This window comes from Dama dama, chromosome 13, assembly GCF_033118175.1.
Source record: "Dama dama isolate Ldn47 chromosome 13, ASM3311817v1, whole genome shotgun sequence".
Classification (NCBI taxonomy): domain Eukaryota; kingdom Metazoa; phylum Chordata; class Mammalia; order Artiodactyla; family Cervidae; genus Dama; species Dama dama.
The window spans coordinates 16,358,519-16,376,888 of record NC_083693.1 but is presented as its reverse complement, the minus strand read 5'-3'; the positions used below and the strand labels follow the sequence as shown (position 1 = coordinate 16,376,888).

Here is an 18,370-nt window from a genome sequence, read left to right as displayed (position 1 = left end):
AGGTGTTAGCTCTTCTCTAAGTTTTTGGTAGAATTCAGCTGTGAAGCCGTCTGGTCTTGGGCTTTTGTTTGCTGGAAGATTTCTGATTACAGTTTCAATTTCCGTGCTTGTGATGGGTCTATTAAGATTTTCTATTTCTTCCTGGTTCAGTTTTGGAAAGTTGTACTTCTCTAAGAATTTGTCCATTTCTTCCAAGTTGTCCGTTTTATTTGCATATAGTTGCTGATAATAGCGGAGAAGGCAATGGCACCCCACTCCAGTACTCTTGCCTGGAAAATCCCTGGATGGAGGAGCCTGGTAGGCTGTAGTCCATGGGGTCGCTAAGTGTCAGACATGACTGAGCGGCTTCCCTTTCGCTTTTCACTTTCATGCATTGGAGAAGGAAATAGCAACCCACTCCAGTGTTACTGCCTGGAGAATCCCAGAAACAGGGGAGCTTGGTGGGCTTCTGTCTATGGGGTCACACAGAGTCGGACACGACTGAAGTGACTTAGCAGCAGCAGCAGCAGCTGATAATAGTCTCTTATGATCCTTTGTACTTCTGTGTTGTATGTTGTGATCTCTCCATTTTCATTCCCAATTTTGTTGATTTGATTTTTCTCCCTTTGTTTTTTGATGAGTCTGGCAAATGGTTTGTCAATTTTATTTATCTTCTCAAAGAACCACCTTTTGGCTTTGTTGATTTTTGCTATGGTCTCTTTTGTTTCTTTCGCATTTATTTCTGTCCTAATTTTTAAGATTTCTTTCTTCTACTAACCTTGGGGTTCTTCATTTCTTCCTTTTCTAGTTGCTTTCAGTGTAGAGTTAGGTTATTTATTTGGCTTTTTTCTTGAGGTAAGCCTGTATTGCTATGAACCTTCCCCTTAGCACTGCTTTTACAGTGTCCCATAGGTTTTGGGTTGTTGTGTTTTCATTTTCATTCATTTCTATGCATATTTTGATTTCCTTTTTTATTTCATCTGTGATTTGTTGGTTATTCAGCAGTGTGTTGTTCAGCCTCCATATGTTGAAATTTTTAATAGTTTTTCTCCTGTAATTGACATCTAATCTTACTGCATTGTGGTCAGAAAAAATGCTTGGAATGATTTCATTTTTTTTTAATTTACCAAGGCTATATTTATGGCCCAGGATGTGATCTATCCTGGAGAAGCTTCTGTGTGCACTTGAGAAAAAGGTGAAATTGATTGTTTTGGGGTGAAATGTCCTGTAGATATCAATTCGTCTAACTGGTCTGTTGTATCATTTAAAGTTTATGTTTCCTTGTTAATTTTCTGTTTAGTTGATCTATCCATAGGTGTGAGTCGGGTATTAAAGTCTCCCACTATTATTGTGTTATTGTTAATTTCCCCTTTCATACTTGTTAGCATTTGTCTTACATATTGTGGTGCTCCTATGTTGGGTGTATATATATTTATAATTGTTATATCTTCTTCTTGGACTGATCCTTTGATCATTATGTAGTGTCCATCTTTGTCTGTTTTCACAGCCTTTGTTTTAAAGTCTATTTTATCTGATATGAGTATTGCTATTCCTGCTTTCTTTTGGCCTCTATTTGCATGGAATATCTTTTTCCAGCCCTTCACTCTCAGTCTGTATCTATCCCTTGTTTTGAGGTGGGTCTCTTGTAGACAACATATATAAGGGTCTTGTTTTTGTATCCATTCAGCCAGTCTTTGTCTTTTGGTTGGGGCATTTAACCCATTTACATTTAAGGTAATTATTGATAAGTATGATACATTGCCATTTACTTTATTGTTTTGGGTTCGAGTTTATACACGCTTTCTGTGTTTCCTCTCTAGAGAAGACCCTTGAGCATTTGTTGGAGAGCTGGTTTGGTGGTGCTGAATTCTCTCAGCTTTTGCTTGTCTGTAAAGCTTTTGATTTCTCCTTCATATCTGAATGAGATCCTTGCTGGGTACAGTAATCTGGGCTGTAGGTTTTTCACTTTCATCAGTTTAAGTATGACCTGCCATTCCCTTCTGGCCTGAAGAGTTTCTATTGAAAGATCAGCTGTTAAGAAAAAAGAAAGAAAGATCAGCTGTTATCCTTATGGGAATCCCCTTGTGTGTTATTTGTTGTTTTTCCCTTGCTGCTTTTAATATTTGTTCTTTGTGTTTAATCTTTGTTAATTTGATTAATATGTGTCTTGGGGTGTTTTGCCTTGGGTCTATGCTGTTTGGGACTCTCTGGGTTTCTTGGACTTGAGTGACTATTTCCTTCCCCATTTTAGGGAAGTTTTCAACTGTTATCTCCTCAAGTATTTTCTCATGGTCTTTCTTTTTGTCTTCTTCTTCTGGGACTCCTATGATTCGAATGTTGGGGTGTTTAACTTTGTCCCAGATGTCTCTGAGGTTGTCCTCATTTCTTGTAATTCTTTTTTCTTTTTTCCTCTCTGCTTCATTTATTCCTACCATTCTATCTTCCACCTCTCGTATCCTATCTTCTGCCTCTGATATTCTACTGTTGGTTCCCTCCAGGGTGTTCTTGATCTCATTTATTGCATTATTCATTATATATTGACTCTTTTTTATTTCTTCTAGGTCTTTGTTAAACCTTTCTTGCATCTTCTTGATCCTTGTCTCCAGGCTATTTATCTGTAACTCCAATTTGCTTTCAAGATTTTGGATCATTTTCACTATCATTATTTGGAATTCTTTATCAGGTAGATTCCCTATCTCCTCCTCTTTTGTTTGGTTTGGTGGACATTTATTCTGTTCCTTTACCTGCTAGATATTTCTCTGCCTTTTCATCTTGTTTATATTGCTGTGTTTGGGGTGGCCTTTCCGTATTTTGGTAGTCTGTGGTTCCTCTTTATTGTGGAGGTTCCTCCCAGTGGGTGGGGTTGGACGATTGGCTTGTCAAGGTGTCCTGGTTAGGGAAGCTTGCGTCGGTGTTCTGGTGGGTGGAGCTGGATTTATTCTCTCTGGAGTGCAATGAAGTGTCCAGTAATAAGTTTTGAGATGTCAGTGGGTTTGGTGTGACTTTGGTCAGCCTGTATATTGAGGCTCAGGATTATGTTCCTGTGTTGCTGGAGAATTTGTGTGGTATGTCTTGCTCTGGAGCTTGTTGGCCCTTGGGTGGTGCTAGGTTTCAGTGTAGGTATGAAGGCATTTGATGAGCTCCTATCGTTTAATGTTCCCTGGATTTAGGAGTTCTCTGATATTCTCAGGATTTGGACTTAAGACTCCTGCCTCTGGTTTTCAGTCTTATTCTTACAGTAGCCTCAAGACTTCTCCATCTATACAGCACCAGTGATAAAACATCTAGGTTAATGATGAAGTTTCTCCACAGTGAGGGACACCCGAAGAGGTACACAGAGTTACATGGAGAAGAGAAGAGGGAGGAAGGAGATAGCGGTGACCAGAAGGAGCAGGGGGGTATCCAAAGGGGAGAGAGCAAGCTAGCCAGTAATCACTTCCCTATGTGCTCTCCAAAGTCTGCACCCCTCAGAGATGTTCACGGGGTTACACAGAGAGGAGAAGAGGGAGGAAGGAGACAGAGGTGGCCAGGAGGATAAAAGGGGGAATCAAAAGGAGAGAGACAGATCCAGCCAGTAAACAGTTCCCTAAGTGTTCTCCACAGCCTGGAACACACAAAGAGATTCACTGAGTTGGACAGAGAAGAAAAGGGGGCAGGGGGAGATAGAGGTGACCTAGGGGAGAAAAAGGAGAGTCAAAAGGGGAGAGAGCAATCAGGCCAGTGATCCAGCTCCCAAGTAAAACTGGGTACTGAAGATTGGGTTCTTAAAGTACAAAGTTGATAACAAATACCAAAAAGCAAAGATTAAAAATATAGAGGTTAGATTCTCAAAAATACAATATTAAAGAAAAAAAGTCACAAAAATTATAAAATATATATATGATGTTTGCTTTAAAAATAGGGTCTTTTTTTTTTTTTTGCAAGGTAATAGTAGGTTATAAAAATAAAAATTAAAGGAGTAATAGGATACTTAAGATTTTTAAAAAGATTTAAAAAATGATAATAGTAAAAATATATCTAGGACTTTCTCTGGAGCTGTTGCAGACAGTGTGGGGTCAGTTCATTTTCAGATAGTTCCTTGATCCGGCTTATACTTCTCAAGGTCTATAGGCCCCTTCCTATGTAGTCGGTGCTAACTACAGGGTTTTAATCTACTGCATCTGTCACTTCCAAAGCGGTTCCCTCTGTTTATGTTAGCTTCTTCTGTTTGCTGGTCTCTTCAGTGTCTAATTTCCGCCCTGACACAAGGAGGGCGGTGGTGGTCACTTTTTTTAGGCTCTCGTGTTCAGTCATGCTGTGGGGAGGGAGGAACACTGCTAACAAATATCACTGGCGTGTGTGGGGAGCGCTCCCAGTGTCTCAGCCATACTGGGCTTGCCCCTGCTCTCGGCGTGTGTGCTTTCCCGGTCTACACTGCTCAGGCTCTAGGTTGCCCTGCTGGGAACTGTCTGATGCGGGCCCTGGGTTGTATGCACTCCCCAGGTCTAAGCTGCTCAGGTTCAGGTTCTTGGGTACCCCACAAAGGCGCAGACTTGGTTGGGCCTGCGTTTTGTGCCCGTCCCACGTCTGAGCAGCTCAGGTGACCAGGTGCTTGGCGAGTGCAGTCTCCCCCAGTTGGAGGCTGCGACTCATCGTCTCCCATGTCCCAGCCGCTCGGTTTTCTGGCTGTACAATGGGCACACCTTCTTAGTTGTGCCATGTGTCTCTTCTGGGGAGCTGATCTCTGGCTGCGACCCTCCCAGCAAATGTCAATCATCCAGAATCCCAAGAAGTCTTGGTTAGCAACGAAGTCTACTTGCAGTTTGGTATCTGATGCTTCTCTGGAGCCGAATGCCCCGTTCTGCTCTGGCTGCCCTCGCCTGCCTGTCTCTGGTGGGGGATGGGCCGGGCCGCAGCCGGCTAGCTCTGCTCAGTCCTTTGTTCTGTGAGTGGGCCTGGCAGTGTCATAGGTTAGGGCTTTTTGTGGGTTGCTATCTCAAGCTAGCTCCCTCAGATAGCTACCTCCTTTTAGAAGACAATGGGCTGCCTTTCTGGGTGCCTGATGTCCTCTGCCAACATTTAGAAGTTGTTTTGTGGAATTTGCTCAGTGTTCAAATGTTCTTTCGATCAATTTGTGGGGGAGAACGTGGTCTCTCCGTCCTATTCCTCTGCCATCTTAGGACCACCCCTAATGTCCTTTTTTAATTCTCCTTCCTTGATTTGGGCTTCTCTATATGCTTCTCTTCAGAGAGTCTGCATCTTGCAGCTGTTTTTGTTTTTAAATGCAAATTTTTAACAGGAATGCATTTCTGTCATATTTTCATTCTCTCCTATTTTCTCAAGTTACCTTCTATACTCCTATCTAATTTAGAAGCTAGGTCTTTGCCTCAATATTCTTTCAAGCCCAGGATGCACTGTTCGTAAATGAGCTTTAGGAGCATGGAAGGCCCTCTTCCCCCAGCACCCTCAGGACTACCCACTGCACCCCCTGCAGGCCATGTAAGATGAACCCAAGGTTTAATAGTGCTGAGATTTTATTTATTTTGTTTTATTTTTAAATTTTTATTTATGTTAAAATTTTATTTTATATGTAATGTAGTTGATTTACAATATTGTGTTAACTTTGAGTGTAAAGCAGAGTAATTCATTTATACGTATACATATATCCATTCTGTTTCAGATTCTTTTCCCATATAGGTTACTATATTGAGTACGGTTCTCTGTGCTATATAATAGGTCCTTGTTGATTATCTATTTTATATATAGTAGTGTTTATTTGTTACTCTCAAACTCCTAATTTATCCCTTCCACATTTCCCCTTTGGTAACCATGTTTGTTTTTGACATCTGTGAGTCTGTTTCTGTTTTGTAAACAAGTTAATTTGTATCACTTTTTTAGATTCCACATATGAGTGTTATTATATGATATTTGTCTTTGATATACTTCACTAAGTATGATGATCTCTATGTCCATCCATGTTGCTGTAAATGGCATTATTCCATTCTTTTTTATAGCTGAGTAATACTTCATTGTATATATACTAGATCTTTCTCCATTCCTCTGTTGATGGACTCTTAGGTTTGCTTCCATCTCTTGGCTATTGTAAATAGTGCTGCAGTGAACATTGGGATTTTTGTGTCTTTTCCAACTATGGTTTTCTCCAGATATATGCCCAGGAGCGAGATTGCTGGATTATATGGTAGTTGTATTTTTAGTTAAGGAACCTCTGTGCTGTTCTCCATATTGATTGCACCAATTTATATTTCCACTAAGAGTGAGGAGGGTTCTGCTTTCTTCACAGTCTCTCTAGCATTTATTGTTTATAGATTTTTTTGATGATGGCTATTTTGACAAATGTGATACTTCACTGTAGTTTTGATTTGCATTTCTCTAATAATTAGCAGGGCTTCCCTGGCAGCTCAGTGGTAAAGAATCCACCTGCCAATGCAGGAGATGTGGGTTCAATCCCTGAGTCAGAAATATCCCCTGGAGAAAGAAATGGCAACCCACTCCAGTATGCTTGCCTAGAAAATCCCACAGACAGAGGAGCCTACAGTCCATGGGGTCCAAAAGAGTTGGCCATGACCTAACAGCTAAATAACAACAACAACAATTAGCCCTGTTGAGCATCTTTTCCTGTGCTTTTTGGCCGTCTGGATATATCTTCTTTGAAGAAATGTTGATTTAGATCTTCTGCCCATTTTTTGATTGGGTTGTTTGTATTTTTTATTTAGAGCTGCATGAGCTGATTCCATATTGGGAAATTAATCCCTTGTCACTTGTTTTGTTTTCAAATCTTTTCTCCCATTCAGTGGGTTGTCTTTTCATTTTGTTTATGGTTTTCTTTGCTGTGAAAAAGCCTTTAATTAGGTCTCATTTTTTTACTTTTGGTTTTATTTTCATTACTCTTAAGTGTGCCTGCATGCTCAGTCACTCAATCATGACTGACTCTGTGTGACCCCATACATTGTAACCTGCCAGGCTCCTCTGTCCATGGAATTTTCCAGGCAAGAATACTGTAGTGGGTTGCCATTTCCCCCTCCAGGGCATCTTCCCAAAATGCATGGCTCCTCTTAGGAGGTGGATGCAAAAAGATACTGCTGTGATTTATATCAAAGAATGTTCTGCCTATATTTTCTTCTAAGAGTTTTATAATATCCAGCCTTACATTTAGGTCTTTAATCCATTTTGAGTTTATTTTAGTATATGGTGATAGAGAATGTTCTAAGTTCATTCTTCTACATGTAGCTGTTCACTTTTCCCAGTACCACTTATGGTATAATTCTTGGCTCCTTTGTCATAGATTGACTGTAGGTTCATAATTTATTTCTGGGTTTTCTATCCTATTCCTTTGATCTATATTTATGTTTTTGTGCCAGTACCATAATGTTTTGATAACTATAGTTTTGTAGTATAGTCCTAAGTCCAGGAGCCTGATGCCTCCAGCTCCATTTTTCTTTCTTAGGATTACTTTGGCTATTTGGAGTCCTTTATGTTTCCATATAAATTTTTTGTTCTAGTTCTGTGGAAAATGCCATTGCTAATTTGATAGTGCTTGCTTTGAATCTATAGATTGCCTTGGTTAGAATACTCATTTTGACAACATTGATTCTTCCAGTAAACAACATGATATATCTTTCCATCTGTTTGTATCATCCTCAGTTTCTTTCCTCTGTGTCTTACAGTTTTCAGAGTACAGGTCTTCTGCCTCCTTAGGTAGGTTTATTCCTAGGTATTTTATTCTTTTTGATTCAGTGGTAAATGGGATTGTTTCCTTAATTTCTGTTTCTAACCTTTCATTGTTAGTTTTTGGTATTAATTTGATCTATACTCCACTGTCCTTATGCTGCAGGCCATTTACTCTGGTGATTAATGAGGAAGGGAAGTGTTCTCAATTTTATGATGTCTCATTATTTTAGTGGGCCTATATCCCTAGGCTGTTACCTTCATGAATTTTTCTTGTCTTGCATAGCTTGCTTTCCCCACTTAGGTGGAATGGGCAGGCCAAAGCAGGCTTGGATGGGAAGAATGTCCTTCTCTAGCTGGGGTAAGGTGTTAGTAAGTTCTTTCCTCTGGAGAGCAGTCCTTTGTATGGAAGATGCTCTGGACATGTTACATAGTGACTACTCTTTTCCCTCTTCCTGAATGAGAAGCAAGGGGATCTTTTTTGGATTTTCACCATGACACCTTATAAGGTTCCTGTGTCCTGGTCACCCTAATATTGCAGCCCCAGGAATATCTCACTCTCAGGCTTTTCCACACTTAGCCTCCCTGCAATTCTAGTATCTTCTATCCAGGTAAGCAAATCTCAGCTGTGACCCTCTGGAGCTACCTGTCTTGCCAGATTTTGAGGTTGCAGTTTGCCCTATGACCTTAGTTCTCTGGTAAATAGTGAAAAATTGTTGATTTTCAGTTTGTTCAGCTTGTTCTTGTTATAAGAACAGGAATGAGAACTTCTAGGCTCTTTTATGTCAGAGATGAAACCAGATATATTCTCTGTATATAATTTCAGTTCTTTCAAATTTGCGAGGTTTGTTCTTCAGCACAGAATCAGAATATAGTCTATCCTGGTGAATGTTACATGGGCTTCTGGGAGTAAAAGGGTGTGTGTTTTGTTACTGTTGGGTGGAATGTTTTGTATATGTTAGTTAGATTCTTTGGTTCATTGAGTTGTTCAGTTCTACTGTACCTGTGCTGAGAGGCTAGTAGTTCGGTTGCTGAGAGTAAAAATGTTGAAGTTCCCACTCTTATTGTGAGTTTATCTATTTCTCCTTTCAGTGCTATTATTTTTTAACAGCTTTATTGAGATAGTTTACATATCATGCAATTCATCCACTTAAAGTATACAATTCAGCAGTTTTTACTATAGTCACAGATATGTTCAGTCAATACCACAGACAATCTTGGAACATTTTTCTCACCCTAAAAGACACCTTGTACTCTTTAGCTGTCACCTCTCTATTTCCCGATACCCAGCCCTAAGCAACTAATTACTTTCTTTCTATAGAAATGGATGGATTTCTCTGTCCCAATCTTCTGGATAGGGAGAACAGGCTTCTCTTGGAGGTTTGGGGGATTTGGTTTTTTTGTTTGTTTTGTTTTTGCTTCTGCTTGTTGGTGGTTCTGGGTTGGAAGCGTCTGCAGAGTCCTATCTGAGGTATATGGGAGGCAATAAGGAAGCCTAGGGGATTTACCATTGCTGTGTTGCTTCTCAAGCCCTAGGGTCCTAGGCTGTCTGTCTTCATGCTGTCTTTCAGAGTCTTCCAATGCTTGCTTGTTGTGTTATTTTAATTATAAGAGAAAGGACCTGGGAGCAATGGGGCTATTCCATCTTGGCACAACCAATAGCTCCCACCAAAATGTATTTTGCCTCCAAAATCCAAAGGAACCCACAAGTATGTATCTGTTTCTTCATAGTGAGCAGTTCTGGATGTAACTCTTCTTTCCATTTGAAACTTTACCAATGTGGCACATACCTGAACTTTTGCAGGCCTTCTCTCTCACCTCTAGTAGGCATGAGTTGTATTAAGTATCAGGTTTGTTTGTGATTTCCAATTTGATTTCCCCTCACCAGTATATATCTTAATGTTTCAGTGAAGGGACTGCTTTCCTGATCCTCTCAGAGATTTCCAGGTAGTGACTGAGCAGATTACACCTCATTGGATCCACTGCAACATCCCCATTTCTCTAAGCCTTTGTTCTTCTTCCTCTGGATTATACAGTGGAAGTTCCAGCATCTCGTTCTCACTGACTGTAGGCCTCTACTGGGTCAAGACTTCTATTAACCATTATAGGTACTCAAACAAACACATTAAATCCTAAGGCCTATGTGAAACACCCTCCTTGGCCTGATCCAGTCTTAGACTTATTCTCATTGGCTAATGTACTTAGACTCCATTGCTCTCCAAATTCCTGCAAATAAAATTTGGCAAAATTCCTTCATGTATGTAATCTCTCCCAGGAGCAATTAACTCTGAATCATGCTGGGATTTTACTTTTTCTATGGCCCTAGAGGCAGGGAGTAATCATGCTGGGATTTTACTTTCTCTATGGCCCTAGAGGCAGGGAGTATTGTTGTGTGGGTCCTAAAGAAGAGAAATTTCCTTTTTAGGTAACCACACCAGATGAAGTCAGTGAAATCTTTTTATTCAAGTGAATGCTTGTTTTCTTAGAAGGCAAGAAAGGCTGTTTCTAATGTGAAGAAATGTTTAGAGATTTTAGAGGTTTAAGGTTCTTATCCTCCTGTCTACACAAAGGTTTCCCTCTCAAGTCCTCACCCTTTCCCAGCAGAACCTTTACCTTAGCTTAAGAGAGTTAGCATAAATATAGCTTTAGCTGGCATGTGGTTCTATAGCTTGTACATTCAGACCTCAGGCATGTCGCTCCCACAGCTTCATAAAATAAGAATTCCTCTAAGGCCACCATAGAAACTTTCTGATTCTCTACCTATGCCTTGAATTGAGAGTTTGTCACTAAGTTTATCTTTTTTTTTTTTTTTTTGAGGGGGCTTGGGATTTGGGGGGATCGTTTCAGCAGTTAGAAGACTCCGTCTCCCTCCACAGTCTTTGAATTCATCATAATGCCACAGAAATCAAATACCATTGCATTTGATCTCCCAGCACCTTATCCTCCACTGGCAGTCTGAATGACCATTCAAGTCATCGTGACACCATAGCTTCAAGTGATCAGTGATGTCGAGTTGTTTCCCTAGCAAGAAGGTCATTCATGTCCTCACCAACCCAACCCCAGAATCCCACTCTGATGGACTTTGTCCTTAGGCCACTCCCTCTCAGTTCAGTTCAGTTCAGTCACTCAGTCATGTCCGACTCTTTTTGTGACCCCATGAATCACAGCACGCCAGGCCTCCCTGTCTATCACCAGCTCCCGGAGCTTACTCAAACTCATGCTCATTGAGTTGGTGATGCCATCCAGCCATCTCATCCTCTGTTGTCCCCTTCTCCTCCTGCCCCCAATCCCTCCCAGCATCAAGGTCTTTTCCAATGAGTCAACTCTTCTCATGAGGTGGCCAAAGTATTGGAGTTTCAGCTTCAGCATTAGTCCTTCCAGTGAACACCCAGGACTTATCTCTTTCAGGGTGGACTGGTTGGATCTCCTTGCAGTCCAAGGGATTCTCAAGAGTCTTTTCCAACACCATAGTTCAAAAGCATCAATTTTTTAGCGCTCAGCTTTCTTCACAGTCCAACTTTCACATCCATACATGACCACTGGAAAAACCATAGCCTTGACCAGATGGACCTTTGTTGGCAAAGTAATGTCTCTGCTTTTTAATATGCTATCTAGGTTGGTCATAACTTTCCTTCCAAGGAGTAAGCATCTTTTAATTTCATGGCCGCAGTCACCATTTGCAGTGATTTTGGAGCCCAAAAAAATAAAGTCTGATACTGTTTCCACTGTCTCCCCATCTATTTCCCATTGAGTGATGGGACCAGATGCCATGATCTTAGTTTTCTGAATGTTAAGCTTTAAGCCAACTTTTTCACTCTCCTCTTTCACTTTCATCAAGAGGCTTTTTAGTTCCTCTTCACTTTCTGCCATAAGGGTGGTGTCATCTGCATATCTGAGGTTATTGATATTTCTCCCAGCAATCTTGATTCCAGCTTGTGCTTCTTCCAGCCCAGCATTTCCCATGATGTACTCTGCATATAAGTTAAATAAGCAGGGTGACAATATACAGCCTTGACGTACTCCTTTTCCTATTTGGAACCAGTCTGTTGTTCCATGTCCAGTTCTAACTGTTGCTTCCTGACCTGCATACAAGTTTCTCAAGAGGCAGGTCAGGTGGTCTGGTATTCCCATCTCTTTCAGAATTTTCCACAGTTTATTGTGATCCACACAGTCGAAGGTTTTGGCGTAGTCAGTAAAGCAGAAATAGATGTTTTTCTGGAACTCTCTTGCTTTTTCAATGATCCAGCGGATATTGGCAATTTGACCTCTGGTTCCTCTGCCTTTTCTAAAACCAGCTTGAACATCTGGAAGTTCTCGGTTCATGTATTGCTGAAGCCTGGCTTGGAGAATTTTGAACATTACCTTACTAGCGTGTGAGATTAGTGCAATTGTGCGGTAGTTTGAGCATTCTTCAGGATTGCCTTTCTTAGGGATTGGAATGAAAATTGACCTTTTCCAGTCCTGTGGCCACTGCTGAGTTTTCCAAATTTGCTGTCATATTGAGTGCAGCACTTTCACAGCATCATCTTTTAGGATTTGAAATAGCTCAACTGGAATTCCATCACCTCCTCTAGCTTTGTTCGTAGTGATGCTTTCTAAGGCCCATTTGACTTCACATTCTAGGATGTCTGACTCTAGGTGAGTGATCACACCATTGTGATTATCTGGGTAGGCCACTCCCTCTAACACACACTAAATCAAGTCACAGTACTGGCTGGAAAACACACATAAGCTGGAATGTTGAAGAGGAATTAATGGTGAGGGACTATTTATAGGAGTTCAGGCAGGATTCGAAGCACCCACAGGGATGAGAAAGTACCTAGGAACTTACAGCAGTAGGAAGGTTTACTCTTCTTAATCTTTTGTCTTAAAGAACAAAGGAAGATCTGGAGGCTGTTGAGAACTAGAGCCATCATGAGAGGCCTGCCCAATAAAAGCTCTGGTCAGAGAGGTAGAGATAGAGTGAGGGGAAATAGTCAACCATACCATAAAAACAGGGGAAAAAACTGGCAAAAGTTGTCAGAATTGAATTTTTCAGAACTCTGGAAATTAACAAAAAGCTTACAGCAATCTGGAGTGCACTTATTCAAGAAAAGTGGCTGGATCTCAGAAAGAACAGAGATCTTTGTGATGTTTTAACTTAAAGTCCCATCCTCTAGTCTTAACCTTGAAAACTAAGGATCTGCAATCACAGTTAAAACCAGCAAGCTGGCAGCTGTTGGAAAAGTGTGGAAGAAAGTAGGAGCACCTTCAAAGGGGGGTTCACAAAGAAACCCTGCTTGCAAGCCTGTCTTCTGTTTCTTCAGTCAGAGCTCACCAGTGCAGAAAACCTGTTCCCAGAGGGTATTTGTCAAAAAATTGTCAAAACAATTACAAGCAATTGCTTAACTTCACAGATGTCTGAGGCAGTGGATAGCTATTGGGCCAAATAGTAGACTAAGCAGCTGAAGATGGAGAAGCTCTATAAAGTCAGCAAAAACAAGACTGGCAGGTGACTGTGGCTCAGACCATGAACTCCTTACTGCAAAATTCAGACTTAAATTGAAGAAAGTGGGGAAAACCACTGGACCATCCAAGTGTGACCTAAATCAAATCCCTTCTAATTACACAGGGAAAGTGACAAATAGATTCAAGGGATTAGATCTGATACACAGAGTGCCTGAAGAACTATAGACAGAGGTTCACATTGTACAGGAGGCAGTGATCAAAACTCCCCAAGAAAAGGAAATGCAAAAAGGCAAAATGGTTATCTGAGGAGGCCTTACAAACAGCTGACAAATGAAGTGAAGTGAAAGGCAAAGGAGAAAAGAAGAATATATCCATCTGAATGCAGAGTTCCAAAGAATAGCAAGGAGAGATAAGAAAGCCTTCCTCTGTGATCAATGCAAAGAAATGGAGGAAAGCAATAGAATGGGAAAGACTAGAGATCTCTTCAAGAAAATTAGAGATACCAAGGAAACATTTCATGCAAAGATGGGTACAATAAAGAACAGAAACAGTATGGACCTAACAGAAGCAGAAAATATTAAGAAGAGGTGGCAAGAATATATAGAAGAACTATTCAAAAAAGATCTTAATGACTTATATACCCACGATGGTGTGATCACTCACCTAGAGCCAGTTGTCCTGGAATGTGAAGTCAAGTGGGCCTTAGGAAGCATCAGTATGAACAAAGCTAGTGAAGGTGATAGAATTTCCAGCTGAGCAATTTCAAGTCCTAAAGGATGATGCTGTTAAAGCACTGCCCTCAATCTGTACGCAGGTCAAGAAGCAACAGTTAGAACCAGACATGGAACAATAGACTGGTTCCAAAGAGGAGAGTGAAAAAGCTGGCTTAAAACTCAACATTCATGGCATCCGGTCCCATCACTTCATGGCAAATAGATGGGTAAACAATGGAAACAGTGACAGACTTTATTTTCTTGGGCTCCAAAATCACTGCAGATGGTTACTGCAGCCGTGAAATTAGACTACGCTTGCTCCTTGGAAAAAGAGCTATGACCAATCTAGACAGCATATTAAAAAGTAGAGATATTACTTTCCAGACAAAGGTCCTTATAGTCAAAGCTATAGTTTTTCAGTAATCATGTATGGATGAATTGGACCATGAAGAAAGCTGAGCACTAAAGAATTGATGCTTTTGAACTGCAGTGTTGGAGAAGACTGTTGAGAGTCCCTTGGACTGCAAGATCAAACCAATCCTAAAGGAAATTAGTCCTGAATATTCATTGGAAGGACTGATGCTGAAGCTGAAGCTCAGTGCTTTTGCCACCTGATGTGAAGAACTGACTCATTGGAAAAAGACCCTGATGGTAGGAAAGATTGAAGGCAGGAGAAGAAGAGGGTGACAGAGGATGAGTTGGTTGGATGGCATCGTCAACTCAATGGACATGAGTTTGAGCAAGCTCTGGGAGTTGGTGATGAACAGGGAAGCCTGGCATGCTGCAGTCCTTAGGGTCACAAAGAGTTGGAAGAGTTGGACACAACTGAGCAACTGAACTGAACTGAAGGCTGAAAAGGAAGATAGGAGAATGGGTTTTCTGCAGGGGCTTCAAAAAGCACTGACGTATTTCTGGGAGTATGTAAGGTCGTGTGCATGCCTGAGAATGTGGGCATGTTCAGAGAAGACCCAAGAAGGCCCTGAGCTTTCACTTCTGCTGGCAGGAAGTGAGACTCTGTGCCAGCAGGACGTGACGGCTAGGGCAAAGTTGTCAGCCGCCTGGTTCGGTGCTGAAAATTGTGACTGGAGCCCAATGAGAACCAAAGCCATATAGGAAGGTCCATCCAGAGGAGCTATATCCTCATATCAGCCAAACCTAGCTGGTTAGGGAATGCAGGATTAGTACAAAAATCTAAGACAGGAGAACCCATAGAAGTAGGTCTAGCTCTTGCCTTGAGATCTTTGATCATCCAAGATGATACAATGGCAAAGCTTCTTTTGGAGGATTGTGGTGACCCGGAGAAAATTAAAGCCCATAGAGAAACCAAGCGGTTTATCAGTGGTTGCCAGAGACTTGGTAGGGGGCTAGGGGGATGGTGCTTTGCTGCAAGTAGACACAAAGAACATTTAGAGAGATGAGAAATATTTTATATGTTGATTGTGGTGTTAAATACTTGTACATATTTCAAAACTGATTTACTGTACACTTAAAGTGGATGAATTTTATTCTGTTTGTGTGTACCTATAACTGTATTAACTCGACTTTTTCTTAAAAAGAAGAAAAAATTTTCAACTTTTCTCTCTTCCTGCCCTTTACCCTGTGGCTGTGCCTCCTAATGTCCTAATTCAGCCAGAAACCAGCCATCAGGCAGTTTGGGAGGTAGGGTCTATAGAGGTCACCTTCTTGGACTGTATGCGTGTGTGCTAAGTTGCTTCAGTTGTGTCCAACTCTGTGTAGTTCTTATGCACTGTAACCCACCAGGCTCCTCTGTCCAAGGGGTTCTCCAGGCAGAAATACTGGAGTGGGTTGCCATGCCCTCCTCCAGGGCATCTTCTTGACCCAGGGATTGAGCCCACATCTCTTATATCTCCTGCACTGGTAGGTGGGTTGTTTACCACTAGTGCCACCACAGAGAAAGGCAAAGACTGGGTTGAGGAGTGGGGAAAAGAGAAAACAGCACAGGGAATCCTCTGTAATCAATAGTAGACTTTCTCTCCTCACCAGAGGATAGCACTTCTGGTGGGAAAACAAGGCATCCAGCCACTGGAGCTGCCCAGACTGGCTCACGACTCACTGCAGGAAGATGCCAAGTGGAGTTTGAGACGGGATTCCCCTGCTTTGTGGGAAAAGACCCTCAAACTCCAGGATTCAGATTCTGAAATTACCTCTATAAGCAATCTATGGGAATACGTTTGTAGGATAAATCCCTTAAAATTGTGTTTTTTAAACTCTTTGGTGTGTGTGTGTGTGTGTGTGTGTGTGTTCTAGTTAAATTGGTGACATTTTCAATTACATGATTTTTATAATGTATTTAAAATTCTCTCATTGCACTGGGTCTAGTAAGCAGAATTAAGACCATAACATGGAAAAAGCTAATTTTTCCTAGGCTGCTAACATAGGGGGCTTCCCAGGTGGCACTACTGGTGAAGAACCTGCCTGCCACTGCAGGACACATAAGAGACTCAGATTTGACCCCTGGGTTGGGAAGATCCCCTGGAGGAGGGCAAGTCAACCCGCTCCAGCTGACATAGAGGTATTGTCTGAAAGCTGCTCATAAAATGAACACAAGCATACCTCACCTCATTCCAGTGCTCAGTTTTAAAAGGAATTTACATTTCTGTGGTGTGTTCTGTTGACCATACGTAATTCTTTATTTTAACCAAGAAAAAGACTGTCTCTAATGGAAGGAATCCTGAGGCTTTCCTCTTGAACTCACGGCGTTCATCTCCCGCTCTTTCCCCAGGAGGACAACTGTGAGTTTTGTGGCTTACTGCTGCTCCACCCAGTGTCTGCAGACTTTTGACCTACTGAGTTGATAAACACTCAGGAGCCTCAGGAGCGTTGCCAGCTTGACACTGCAGTTGCCCACATACCGCACACTGCGCGGCAGAGGGGTGGAGAGTCCAGCCAGGCCCAGCAGCCCTTGCGTCCTGCCACACTCGGAGACTGCAGGACTCTGAACATCACGATCAAGCGTCAGAACTGCAATGCCTTCACCCTTCCCCCAAGTTGGAATATAGCCTCCCCCGACTTAAGAACCCTTGGTCGTCTGTGTTTTTCTTTTTATGTGAGTGTGTCTCATATGCAGATGATTTAGTTTTGATATGCCTCCCCAAATCTAATTTAGAGCAAGTTTCAGCTCTCTGAAGAACTATAATTTGATAATATAACCAAATTAACTTTTGAACATATATACCTTCAATGGTACTTGTAATCTTCTCTTCTCTCTTTCTTCCCCCAGTGATTTATTCCCCAGAGGTTACTCTCCATGTTTTTAACAAATTTCAGCCAACCCTATGACTTCAATAGTATTGAATTGTTGGCAGAGGGGTGGGGGTAGGGGTTGGGGGTGCAGGGGAGGGCAGAGAGGGTGCCTGAGTTGGCTCCAAGCTGGACTCTAGTAGGGGCTTCACAAGGGTCCTAGCACACACCCTTTGGAAAGTTACAACCTTGTTTATAAAGTTTTGCAACCTATTTTATGAGGGTTTTAAAAATAAAACTAGGCTATAAATGAAATAGACACTTTTGAAAGGCTACAAAAAATAATTTTTGAATTTTTTATTCCCTGATAAGATTTTTTTTTTTTTAATTTGAGAAGAGTTTGAGGAATATTTGAGGCTTTAAAAGAATCTGATTCTTTTCTTTCTGGATTTAAACATTTTCTGGCTACTGAGAAAGGGAGAGATTACATCAAAATATGACCTCTGGTGTTTCTTGTTAGATGGATTCTTACACTGACTTTGAAATATCTTTGTTACATATGATAAACAAGTCTCAGCTACTTCTCCTACTAGTTTTTAGCAAGGTGATTCTAAGTACAGTCTGTGCACATTTATTTAAATACCTGCGGCATTAGATAATCTTCATTTTGACCCTAGATTTCTTAAGTGCCTGACACACTGCTGTCCAGATAACACTGAGAAAACACAGGAAACACAGGTCCAAATTCAGCCTCGGACTTTGCAAAAAGGCCATAAATGGAAAGTGTGAGATTGTACTCTGACATAAGATAATGCTTAGTGGAGGACTCACATATTTGCTCTTCCTTTGAAAGGATGGCATTTTAATGTTGCTTTGCTGCCAGATGTTCATCTGGTTGCTGTGAACTGATTCTTTTTTAACGTTTTTAAAAAGTTTAATTGTACATAGTTTTCTCTAAAGGCAGGACTAAAAGGGAACCAAGAAGGTTTACTTGGTAGGAAAATGATTTTCCAAAAATTTTAGATTTGTCAAAAATTTGGTTTATGGAATTTTATTAGCTGCCCTAAATCTGTAATGCTAGGCTCTAACAGTGCTAAAAATCCTACATAGTTACTGACGAATGTGTGATCTTTTCACAGTCACACCACCTGCTGCCCGGAAAGCAGACTATACACATAGAATGGTGAAGGCAGAACATTATCAACTGTATTTCTACTGTTCTTACTTCCTCTTGTCCCTTTCATAACTTGGCCTCTTCAGCCTTAATCTTTCAAAGGCTTATAGTATAATAGGAACTGAAGATCTATATCAAATGTAACACTTCTTTCATCTTTTGGAATAATTGAAGTTTTAGTGTAACCCCT

General features: G+C 41.1%; 1 protein-coding gene across 3 annotated transcripts in view; it reads left to right on the top strand.

The window, feature by feature from the left end:
* Positions 1–17,105, top strand: part of LRRC28 (leucine rich repeat containing 28) — a 197,992-nt gene extending 180,887 nt beyond the window's left edge. The window contains exon 9 of one of the 3 annotated variants that reach the window (XM_061158596.1): positions 16,549–17,105. In XM_061158596.1, coding sequence (XP_061014579.1) covers positions 16,549–16,608 — 60 coding nt within the window. In that variant the 3' untranslated portion in view covers positions 16,609–17,105. The remainder of the gene's footprint in view (positions 1–16,548) is intronic. The other 2 variants (XM_061158597.1, XM_061158595.1) reach the window with 2 other exon arrangements.
* The last annotated feature ends 1,265 nt before the right edge of the window (positions 17,106–18,370 follow it).